The sequence below is a fragment of the Psammomys obesus genome, unplaced genomic scaffold (assembly GCF_907164565.1).
Source record: "Psammomys obesus unplaced genomic scaffold, mPsaObe1.curated_primary_1811, whole genome shotgun sequence".
Taxonomy (NCBI): Eukaryota; Metazoa; Chordata; class Mammalia; order Rodentia; family Muridae; genus Psammomys; species Psammomys obesus.
In genome coordinates, this window is record NW_026596443.1 from 4,985,992 (window position 1) to 4,998,945 (window position 12,954).

The following is a 12,954-nucleotide window of genomic DNA, read 5'->3' on the forward strand; positions in this document are numbered from 1 at the left end:
TTAAACTTCCAAGGATGAAGGCTTTTTGGGGTCTGCAAGTAATGTTATGTGATACACATACCTGTGTATTTGCATATGAAGGCCTGAGGTCACCTTGGTGTCTTCTTTCTCTAGCATCTTGTGAATCTTACATTCACCCCTCTGGCTGGGATTACTGATAGAGGTCTCGTCCACCTAACTTTTATGGGTTCTGGGCATGTGAACCTTGGTCCTCATATTTGTATAAACACTTGACTATTGATCCATAGCCCTAGCCTCTGGTTCTGCGTTCTTGATACATTCATGGAGGTGGTTGTGAGCTGTCTGATTTTTTTCTGGTTTTTCTGATTTTTGCCTCTTGGTGCCTAGTGTCTTTGCTAAGAGACAGAATGGTAAAAGCTGCCAGGGTGCCCTTGAATCAAAGACCTCTGTTCAAAGTGCTGCCTCTGGACTGGGGTTTGGTGCAGAAGTCCTGGCTTGCTTAGCATGCACAGAACCATGAATTCCAGCATTAGTAACTGCAAAAATAAACGCAATCCCCTGCCCCAGTCCTCAATGCGTTGGTCCAGTCCAAAAGCATTGGTTTGTTCAAAGGGCCTTAAAATTAAACTGTTCTGAGGACCTGATTTTTGTTTGTTTTTTGAGACAGTGTTTCTCTATGTAGCCTTGGCTGGCCTGGAACTCAGAGATCCACCTGCGTTTGCCTCCTGAATGCTGGGATTAAAGGTGTGTGTCACCACTGCCTGGGTTGAGGACCTGAATTCAAAAGGCACTTTAGGGTACTGTTCTGTAGACAAAAAATTAGATTGAGAATATTTTGCCAACTGCTTAAGACAGTAAATGACATGAAATGCCGTATTTTGTGCTGGATGGTGTACAGATTGAATGTTCTGCATTATTTGCTGACATCTGAAGCCTTACACGGAAGGCCGAGAGAGGGGAGCTATCACCTAATGTAACCTTTTTTGGTCCCTCACCTTGTTAACCACTAGATGCTTCCATATCCAACGCAAGGACAACATAAAGGATTTTAAAAGTTACCGGGTGGGCATATCAACATTTATTGAAATACTGGAAAAAAGTCCATTTTATCAAGAAATTCCTGGCAAGAACTGACACGACAATATGTATTTCACTGATACAGTAAGAGAACGTCAACAAGTAAGCGACCTTACACTCTGAACACTGCATGGGTCCAAGGCAGTTGCAGAAGAGCCGTAATCCAAAGATTGAGACGTTACAGATTGTCCGTTTACAGAGACCAACTACAGGAAACCCAGCTCAGCCGAAAACCTTCCCACTCCAGTCTGCCTTTATTAGCAAATCCTAGAATCCAGAAGGCAGCATCAAGTTACAAACTGGCTACCAACTGACCTCAGACAACTGGCCAGCTCTGAAAGGGCCCCGGATGCAGGGCCAGTACACACCTGCTCAACTGCTTTTGTCCTCGGTACGGGTGTGACTGTTGGCTGTCTTTCTAACCATTCTCAGGGTAAAAGCTAACTAGGTGAACAGCATACCAGTATTTGACAATTTTTTAGGCTTAATATTCAGTGGGGGTCGGGTAGGATACTATATATTTAAAATAAGGAAACATGGATTTTTTTTCCCAATGTTCAAAAAAATCTCCAGTAGCCATCCTTCTAGCCACATTGACAGACAGGACAGAGCTCTCTCATTAATCACAGGTACCACCATTCCTTCTCCATGTGCCTTTAACCAACTTGGTTTTGAGTTGGAAGGAACGGCCATGTTTCTGTTTTATTTAATGCTTTGGATCTGACCTCTGATTAATGACTTTGAATCCTTCTTAGAACCCTGAAGACAACACTGCGAGTCAATGCCCAGCACAGCTACTGTGCATCCCTCGTGTGGATATGAAAGGTGACTAATAAATGTAATAAAATAATCTTCTTTGTACACACTGAAGTAATAAACTAATATCTTTGGTATACAACTTACAATGTTTGGAAAGGAAAACCAGGTAAGACTCTATCTTGTTAACATGACTTAAAAACAAGAAAAAGCTACAAGTCGCGTGATTTACAATGGACAGTAAATAAACTACAGAAGGATTATGGGAATTTCTGGACATGTGATCAAGTGGATGGATTTACTCATTACGACCCTTCTATACCCCTGAACTATGTTCCACTAACTTGAAGACATGCTATAATAAACACATATATTTGGTTTCTTCCGTCTTCGCTCTCTCTTATACAAAGGGTAACCCAAGGAACAATAAATTAGCATCATAATTGTCTACAGTTGAAACTATGATATACAATATAAATAAACTACTCCAAAACCAGAAACATTTGTGGAAAAAAAATTAAGGGACTGGGAGATTTTTCTACAAGTGATTGTGCTGCTGATAATCTCAACAAATTAAAGACGAAATGAGAATCCCATTCTTGATTTTAGTGTCTCACGACATACAATAATTAAGCACTGTTAAAAATAATTACTAATCAGAAAAATAACATTAAAGAAATTACTGATTTTTTTTTTTATCTTGTAATTTCAGAGTCTCCCCCCCAACTCCCCCCAGGACCTAAAGAATGTAAACACTATATTGTTTGACTTTAAAGTATTAATACTTTATTTTCAACAAATGTTGATCCACATCTGCACAGCTCCCTTTTAGGACCAGGAAGTAAGGCAAGGCTTCCATACCTGTGGCATCACATGCTAATACTGACAGCATTGTTTGGAGACTTTGTTTGCCATCTCTGTCCTCCAGTATTTTGTTCTACAGCAGGCTTTGGTCTATGACTTAGAGAGGCCAGTATCACTTTCTTCTGTTCTCCACGGCAGGAGATTGACTTTCTTGTCTTTGCAGGCCATTTGCAAACTCACTGCTTTTGTACCCCAGGTTTAGGTAGGAGATGCTCAATCACAACTACAGTGAACCTCAAGTCAGTCACCTTCACAGCTCAACCTTTCTTTCATTTGGCATTGCTTAACATGCTTTGATTTTGCGGCTCCTTAGCCGGTGACTACTTGACATCCAACAAAAGATGTTTAATGTTTTATTTTTAAGCAAACTACAAATCTTGATGACTAAACAGACAGATGTATACTAACAAGCCTCTTGGCCAAAAATTCTTATGAAACCCAACCATGCCAAAGCCACATTTCAGCAACAATAGCAGAAATAAGATCTAACTTGCTTGTTGGAAGTATTTGCTTAAATTTGATTTCCCTTAATATTAACTAATGCTTATATAGAAGAGGGATACTGCCTGCTTTTTTTTTTTTTAAATTACGAACACACGACAAAACAAACTTCAGAACATATTTAAAATAGCAAGCTGACATATTTATACATTGTTCTTATTAGCTGTTGGCAGGTCTAAGACACAGACACTCAGAATTCATGATTTAGTGGAGCTACTACTGGGTGTGGCTGAACACAAGTCCTTAATATATATCTTTAGGGCTCACAGGTCAGAAGGTGTAGGGCCTTCTGGGAGGAGGGAGAGGGCTGCCAAGGCACAGCCCGAGTATTCTTGAGAGTTGTTCAGCTCACCACGGAGGAATTCTGGACAAGCCCAATTAATAACACAGATCAATTGCTGAATTTCTTAACAACAGATCAGTTTAAATATACAAGAATCGTTCCATCTATTTTTATTCTGATGTGGTATTGGACTCCATCTGTGAGTCCAACCCACCCCATTGCAATGTCTTTCATATGAATCCTTTGGGGACGTGCAGCCTTTGATTCACAGTTTGCAGTACAAATACCCTGATATATCATTTACTTGCTACTAAGCATTTGATTATTATGCTTTTTAAAATTCAGTGTCTTTAAACCAAGTTTGTAATTGGCGTTGCTTGGAGCAGTTCAGAGTATTGTCTTCCTCCTCTTCTCCCTTCAGTCTCTCTTGCTAGAGCAAGCTTCTAGGGATGCTAACTCAGGCTCTTTTTGCATGCAGCATTTCGATGAGAAGGTTGTTATAGGGCACATCCCCATTCAGGTGCTTGTAGTAGAGGTATTCTTCTGCCTGCATGCTGATTGCCCGGATTTCTGGTAATCGAAGAAGCAGCTGTCCAAATTTCTCAGTTTGTTGTGGGTAGTTGCAAACCGTATAGTCCAGCAGGGCAGCATTCACCTGTTCCTGGACCCCTTCAACCAGCTGGAAGTTCTCAAGATTCTTGACATCTGCATTTAAAAAACAAAGACAAGATTTCAATGGCAAAGTTTTCTCTTAGACTCCTCTCTACTAAAGCAATGCTCAATTCATGTCTTTTTCTCTTGATGTAAAAGTATATTTTATATGCTGTTGAATATTCAGTAAACCTCACTCACCAAGCTTCCAGGGAAAAGGATCGCAAAAGAGCTTTGCCAGACTGTCTTGTTGAAATTCTGCATGTACCTCAAATCAATTAGACACCAATGGATTTTGAGCAAGGTCAACTCTTCTCATATCTTATAAAAGGAAAGGCTTGAGGATTCTTAAAGTAGAAGGATCATAATATATTGCCAGCAAATGAGTCCCTAGAGAAAGACCTATCTTAAACCAGTATATTACACAATTCATATAATTCTGTATTAATTTTTCTGACCCAAGGTGAAATCTGTGTCCAGGGTGTGATGTAGTTAATTCTAATAAAAAGTGACAGGGTTCTTGTTTCTGTTTGACATTTTCTAAATGATTCTGAAAGCCTTTGACTTGTCTAGCCTATGCTAATGAACCATCTGGTACACTCCAGTGACTGCCAACTGAAGGTTCACTACTGGGAACTCTCTCAAATATATATCTCAGTGACTAATGATCTTTATCAAATGAAAGCCTTGTCCTTTAGGTAGAATGCAAGCCAGGACGCTTGGTGCCCTTTAACCTGAATGTGGTTCCATAAGTCTGACTTTTTTTTCTCCTGGTCCTGGGTCACCGGTATGAAGAAGCTGGACATGAGTAATTCATCCTGCCTAACTCGCAGTGAACATCCAATTTTCAGATGTCAGCCCTAGAGGTCCTTCTGCATGTTAGATAAGAAAGAGACAAAGCATCACAAAAGTCAGACACTCATACAAATACAGATGATGGGCGAGGAAAAGATGGAATGTCGAAATTTTACTTCTGGAGTTTATTTATGTTCAATGGATAACTTTTGTATGAAGTGTGTTAGAAGCTGCTGGAAAAATACACAGATGTGCATGTGTTTATCTGTATCCCCGCACAGAGAGTAAACAGATGCAGCCATATTTGCTCTTCATTGCCTAATTGGACAAAAATAAACAAGATTCTGAAGTAAACCACATACTGTAAGATGAGTGAAAGGTTAAATGTGCTGGATGAGAAGTAACTGTTACCATGGTAACTCCCATCCAGCGTTTTAGTCCGCATTGAACTAGCCTGTGCTGTGCCCGTAGTGCTCCTCTTGGTGGTCTCCCGCTGAGCCCACAATAAAGTCACCTTACACGTGCCGCTAACGTGTGACCAGACGATTTGACTGTTTATATTTTTACTAAACAGCTTTTCTTTATTACCAAGTCTCTAGCCCAGATCCAAACCAATGAAGAATTGGTGAGGAGATACATATTGTGAGAGTTAAGAGAATAATTCTTAGTTCAAAGTGGGAGAGATGGAAGGTACAGACACCCTTGACTGTGAACTGAGTGGCGCGATCAGTCTATACGGAAGCTTTGTACCATTTCTGGCACCTGACACTTGACACACATGGCAGTTTAAAGTGGATTCATGTTACTTAAAATATTTACAAATATGGCTATGATCTAGAGTTAACGCTTGGCTCAAAATTACCAAGTGTTAAGTGATCAGAAATTCGATCAATGTGTTCTGTCTCAGAGGGAAAAAGAAATCTGCATGAGTGTTATGCTGTAGTGCTTTGAAGAGAACTATAAATTCTGTGAAACGAAGCTGGGCGTGGTGGCACAAGCCTTTCATCCCAGCACCCAGAAGGCAGAGGCAGGCGATCCCTGAGTTCTGAGTTCGAGACCAGCCTGGTCTACAGAGAGAGTTTCAGAGCAGCCAAGGCTACACAAAGAAACCCTGTCTTGAAAAACGTGTGTCTGTGTGTGTGTGTGTGTGTGTGTGTGTGTGTGTGTGAGAGAGAGAGAGAGAGAGAGAGAGATTTCACATCACAGAAAAATGTGCACAAGAAAAAAAAGCTAGCAATAAAGAGGGAGTAGGGAGGATGCAGAAATTTGAGCAATATAAAATATAAATGAGGTCCACCTCCCCTTCCATCTGACCCTAGCCTATCAGGTCTCATCAGGACCTCCCCTATCAGTGAACTCTGAAAGGGGTATGGGAGGAGAAGAGGAAGGGAGGCAGGATTGGGAGGGGATGAGGGAGGTAGCTACAGCTGGGATACAAAATAAATAAATTTTAATAAGAAAAAAAATTTCAAAAAATAAATTTAAAACTGAGTAAAAGCTGCTTCAAAAATGAGTATAAAACAGAATATTTGTGAGCTACTACTTTAAACTGAGCACGTATAATCCTCAGGTTATCATTTATGGCTAACTTCAAGAAATACTAGTCGAAATTATTCTTTGAAAAGTTCAAAACATTTGAAGTTTTCCATATAGGAAAGAAGTTTCACATTATTTTGGCCAAATATATATATCTTTCCTCTTTAATCATCTGGGTTGAATTCACATGACTAATTTCTTTCTCAAGGCTGCTTCAATGAATTTTGAATTAAATAGAATAGAATGTATGCTGTTAATTGTCCTAAAGACTTCTGTGTCTATGCAGGTGGCAAAGATACTTACAAGATTAAAAAAGCAAAGAAAAGCCAGGCATGATTACACATGAGTAATCCCGGTACAGAAGAAACAGCGGCAGGACTGTGAATTCCAGGAGGAAGGAGAGGAGAAGGCAGTGTTGGCTAACTGGCTCTCATTTGCTGGCGAGCAGTTGCTGCATCATGGCGCTCTCACCTGCCTGCCTCTGAGCTGCCTCCACCTATTAAACTGTTCATTTCCATACAAAGCCTGCAGGCAGCTGAGGAGAGGACCACACCTTAGTCAATGGATCCTCAGAAAATACACAAGACTGATTAACAGTAATCCTGAAATGCTCCCTTTATGATCCTGTGAACCAGTTTGCTTTCTTTTTCAACTAGAAACCAAATTTTGAAAAATTTACACACATACGCACACAACTGCTATCGAGTATTTTAGAGGTCGTAATGTTCGCTAGTCAAATCACACTATGGTCAGTTTTGTGGCCCAAATAGCAAGGCTTGTTTTACATGTTTCACTACTGAGGGTTACGGGATGCCTGTCATTCCTCTCTGAGGTCCTGTGTCTTCTGAATCTCTAGGCTTGGATAAACTTTGATTTCCCAGCCAATCTAAACGGTTCACAGAGACGAGCTCGCACAGACCTAAAAGCAATAGAAAAGACAAATGCCAAAATATAGGTGAAAAACCTCCTCCCGGAAACCTGGAATTTTCTCTCTGTGTATGTCCTCTTTAGGAAGGGTTTCAAAAACTTGAGTGTATTCCTACAACAACCACTGAATTAGTTTTCACATGAGTTCATGCAACTAATTTAAATAGCCAAGGACTGAGACTTGTGGTTCGGCTCCCCCATAAATGGTCTTGTGACACACCTGGATTGCAGCAGCTGACCCCCAGCAGCTGGAGGAAAAGGGTGAGAGCAGCCAGAATCCCCACCAGCTCTGTGGCATTTTACACCTGATCTCAAACATTTTGCATCTGGCACTCTGCACTCCTTTGGAATTTACATAACCTTCATCCTCATACAATTGAAAACAAACAAACAAACAAACAAAACAGTACTTGTTACAAATTCTGTGTAGGAGACTGTGTGTAAACAGGCAGAGGCATCCCCCAACCCCTTCCTACAGCCTTTAAAATTTGATGACTGGCAAGAGCATTTTGTGCTTCTGTCTAAGTAGCAATCTCTCATCTATTCTACTTTATTCACTCAGGGACTAATTACCAACTTTTTCTATGAAGCGCATTTCGATAAGCTCACAGTGGGGCACTCACAATTTTTTCCCCCATCCTTATTGAGAAGTAAACCCTTAGGCCTTCTTGAATATATTACTGCGCTGACTTATGTCACTGGCAGAACTCAGCTCTCTCTGAAGATGAACCCTTGGCCTTTCTGGTCACTGTCACAGGAGAAAAAGCGACCTTGCTGCTTCATACACTTTCAAAGATGGGTCTTTCTCTGAGCGAGGGGCCTGGCAGGGACCCAGACTAAGCGTCTTTTCTGGAAATACAGTCTTTAACAGCAAAGTGGAGGGAGTGGGGGACTTCTTTTCCTTGAAGCCTTTGGAGGGATGACAGGCTGTAATATACAGCTACCGTCACATGCTTTGACTAAAGAGAGCCTTTGATGTGGGGAGGGGAAAGGACTTTCTGTAAGAAAGTTTTAAAAGAATTTGATGAATTTGAATAATTTGTATAAATAATTTTGTAAAAAGTGTGGGAGGTTGGACAGGAAGCTCTTGTATGACTAAAATTCACTCCTGAAAAGGTGGGGTGATAGGAGGGACATCTCGGGTGCAGGTGCCTAAAATGAGACTCTAGTCTCAGTCTCCAATAAACCCTGAAACCCAACATTCCCAACTCAGCTCTGTAACCCCTCTGCTGTGGTATAATTATGGCGGTATGCTTATTTACCAACTAGAACACACAACTGAAATGTCTTTAAGCAAATTAGTGACAAGAAACATAACCTTCCAGAGGGGCTGCACTCAAAACCAGGTACACCAGTGGCCCGTGACGCCTCTGGGGCCAAACAACCCTTTCACAGGGGTCACTTAAGACCGTCAGAAAACACAGACATTCACATTATGATTCACAGCAGTAGCAAAATTATAGCTGTGAAGTAGCAAAGCAAACAGTTTTATGGTTGGGGGTCACAACAATGAGGAACTGGATTAAAGGGTTGCAGCATTGGGAAGGTTGATACACACAAAATGCTCGCACTCTGTACATTTGTAGAAACTCAGGCTCTTACAACTTTGGGCCTTTATGGTCTAGAAAAGGCTCTATAGCATGCCTTCCCTTTTCATACACACACAGTGCATGAATTAACCCATTCAGGAGAGCCTGTGCTAGGCGGTGAAGATACAGGAACAGCAGCCCCTGTGTTAAGTAGCTCATTTAATGTGAGAGGCCGTAGGACCTTAGAACCACATTGGATGGACCCCTAACTCTGGGGTCAAAGTTTCTCAGTGGAGGCGAGGCTTCAGGAGTTTTGGGTGCTGCGAGCCAAATCCAGGTCCTCTGGAAGATCAGTCAGTATTCCTAACTGCCGAGTCACCTCTCTAGCCCACTTGTTTTGAGGAGTGAATAGAGGTGAACTAAGCACTAGATGGAAAGAATGTCCCGCAGACAGGGTCCCGTACACAAAGCCTCAGAACAGAAGGAAGCCAACCTTGGAACACAATATGCAGCACAATATACATGTGTAGGGGAGTGGGCGGGTCAGGGAGGGGTGGGTTTAAAGGGTCGTGCGTCAGGCACAGGAGGAAATGGCATGCTTTATTTTCAAAAGGGAGATTGGTGTGTGCAGGAGGGACAGGAGGTATAGGCTCACCAAGGAGCCCAGCCTGGAAGTCACAGGGGAACATTGTGGCCACAAGGGTGAGGATAGAGCTGGAAATCATCAAGGCTTGATGGCCTTGAACTGACACGGTAGGCACCCAGCCAGTCGCACTGCTTGCCAGGTATCTATTAAGGAAGTTGGTGGCCAACAGTAAGGCATGAAAAGGAAGAATGGATGTGGAGACTTTAGCTGGAGCCTTGGCTGAGTGGAAGCATGCGTGACAGAAGTACAAAGGCAGACTAGATCCAGCAGAGGGGCGGGGCTGAAACTTGACACGGATGCATAAGCCTGAAAGTGCAGGAGTGGGTGGAGGTCTGGAAGAGACCGCGTGGGCTCCGTTGAAGGACCCACTGTGCAGATGTCATGTGGAGATTCTGTTTGCTTCCAGCAACACATTAAGGTGGGTATGGCCTTTCTCAGCAGCGGTCAACCTGGCCATTTTCATGAATAAAACAATCTCTGATGGTGCATTTTCCAAAATTAAAGTGAGGCCGAAGTACTTGTGGCACCATCCCATTCTCAATAAAAAAAGATAGCTCATGGGGGCTAGATAGAGATGGCTCAGTGATTAAGAGCACCAGAAGCTCTTTCAGAGGTCCTGAGTTCAATTCCCAGCACTCGCATGGCAGCTCACAACTGTCTACCTTAGGATCCAATGTCCATTTTCTGGTGTGTAGGAATACTTGCAGACAAAGCACCCAGGTACACAAAACATGTAAGTAAACCAAAAGACCATTCATGGAACCACTGTCAAATGTTAAGTTTCAGGTGACCACTCTCATCCTCCCAGCCCACTTTTTTAGGTCTGAGCCCCACTGGCCACAAACAAACATGGTGTTCTATGTTGTCTGTGACATGCTAAGACACAGGGCTCAAGGAACATTGGTACATGGAGAATGTCACTTGCAGCCATGCCTTTAATTCTGTGCATTTTATAGGAAAATACACCAGGGATGGTTGGTGAGATGGGAAATGTCCCTCCTAGGCTCAGATGGAATACTTGCCTCTCAATTGGTGGCACTGTACGGGGAAGTTAGGAAATGTGGTTTTGATGGAGGAAGTATGTCACTGGGGGTGGGCCTTGAGAGTTTGTGGACTCATCCCATTCTCGTTCACTCTTTCTGCTTCCCGTGTTTGGGGTTGAAATGTCATCTCTCAGATTCTTGCTCTTGCTTTCATGCCTCCGTGTCGCGATAGACACATTTTCCCTCTCTGCCTAAGTCTATTTGGTTTATGGTGTTTTATCTCAGCAGCAAAAACTAATAAACTTTGGAAACCTGATAGCCTGAATTTTAGGCCTGAAGCTGACATAAAGGTGGAGAACTGACTCGCACAACGATAATAAAACGTAAGTTAAAGAAGCAGCAGTGCTCCGACCTAGTCTTGGGACTGTCCCTGGGAGATGTGGACATGTCATGAGGTCAGACTTACACAGAACACTGATTAGAGTCACCGTTTGGTGGGCATGGAGTTTTAGTGTTGCAAGGTGAAAAAAGCTTTGTGGATCAGCTGTACGGCATGAACTCACCACTACTGAACTTATATTTAATAATGGGTGAAACTGAAGCCAGGTACAGGAGTCCATTCCTGTAATTCCAGTGCTTGAGTTTCTGAAGCAGGAAGAGCATGAGATCGAGGCCAGTCTAGTCTACATAGTGAAATCCTGTCTTTTGACAATGTCTAAGCGAAACTGGACAAACAAAAGGTGTGGCCACATAAAATATCATACATTGTTATTTATAGCAGCATGACCCATAATTGTATAAACTTAGAAGCAATCAAGACATCTATTAGTTGGTAGACTGAATAAATGAACTTGGATCTTAGCCAAGATAGAGATGAGCCATAGAGTCTCAAAAAGTTGCAGGTGACCTCAACTGTGAATTTTGATCAAAGGAGACAATTTGGAAATAGAAAATAGTCTATAACACTGACTATGACATTCTTGGAAGGAATGAGCTGTGGAGATGATAAGAGATCTGTGGTCACCAGGGGTAAATGGGAGACAGAAATGAATAGAGGGAACACAAACTCTTTCCAGGGCAGTGGAATGGTACTGTAGGATACACAACGGAAATTTGTGTTGCTATACGGTGGTCTAAATCCACAGAATATTCTCCACTAGACATGAACACAACATGAGCACAACCTGAAGAGCAACTATATGAAATGCCAATAAAGTTCTGTCCACTGGCAAATGTACCTCTCCAGTGAAGAATGCTGGTGATAGGGAAGGCTCTACAAATGGGAGGAAGAGAGGACAGGCAAAACAAGAAATCTGTGCTTTTGTCTTAATTTTGCTATGAACCCCAAACTGTTCTTAAAAGAAGCCCCAAACAGAGATAAAATGAGATTTACATTAATTTGAATCTATAGGGAAAATTAAGATGATGAAGTCTGTACATACTTTGCCTTAATTAAAACTTTACTGGGCTGGGGAGATAATTCAGTGGTTAAAGCACTTGTCAAACATGCATGAGGACCAGAGTCTGAATCTCTCAAATCTATATAAGTGCTCTGTGGGAGGCTTGGTATGGTGGCATACACATTTAATTCCAGTACTCAGCAGGTGGATCTCTGAGTTGGAGGCCAGCCTGGTCTATATAGTGAGTTCCAAGACAGCCAAGGCTGTATACAGAGACCCTGACTCAACAAACAAACACACATAGAGTGGGGATGGTTATCTAGCTTATACTTCCAGCCCCCTCCACTGGAAACAGGACATTCCCAGAGCAAGCTGGTCAGTAAAGCTAGCCTTATCAGTGAGCTGTGGGGTTTACAGAGAGAGCCTGCTTCAGTGAACGAGATGGAAGACCGGTCAACCATGACTTTTGACCTCCGCATGCATAAACGTACATGCACACACGAGTGAGAGAGGGACGGGGAGGGACTGAGACAGGAACGCAGGGCAGGGGTCCAGGAAAAGAAAAAAAGTAACTTGTGGCCAGAACTAGAGCCACGACAGAGTGTTTGCCTAGCACGGGTTAGGTCCTGCTTCCATCCCTAGCAACAGGGGAAGTAAAAGAAATTAACAAAACGCATACAAGTTTTTAAGCCTGATCTAATACCCACAGCTGAGCACTAATTATGTGATGTAGCCCTTGGGCCATCTATACACATGTTTTTCTAGGTTGTTTTTTTTTTTTTTTCTTTTTGTCTGTTTATTTAGATAACAACATTTTAGTTATTTTTTTTAAACTAGTACATAAAGGACATTTTTTTTTTTTTTTTTTTTTTTTTTTTTTTTAAGTTGCCTTTCTCACCTAGAAAGGCAGTCCTGAATGAGAGACATGGCCCTGTCAGTTGGGACCCCCAGCATCTGGCCAGCACCCAGCAGATGAACAAACTGTAAGAGGTGTCTGTTCTTTCGTCAAGGCTTGGCATGCTGTTATTCTCCCACACTGAGTTCA

At 42.1% G+C, this 12,954-nt stretch overlaps 1 protein-coding gene across 6 annotated transcripts in view; it reads right to left on the reverse strand.

Moving 5' to 3' along the window:
• Positions 1-1,016: 1,016 nt before the first annotated feature.
• The window catches only part of Nr5a2 (nuclear receptor subfamily 5 group A member 2), a 123,770-nt gene continuing 111,832 nt past the window's right edge, over positions 1,017-12,954 (reverse strand). For all 6 annotated transcript variants that reach the window (XM_055598120.1, XM_055598117.1, XM_055598119.1 and 3 more), the window contains one exon: positions 1,017-4,147. In XM_055598120.1, coding sequence (XP_055454095.1) covers positions 3,900-4,147 — 248 coding nt within the window. In that variant the 3' untranslated portion in view covers positions 1,017-3,899. The remainder of the gene's footprint in view (positions 4,148-12,954) is intronic.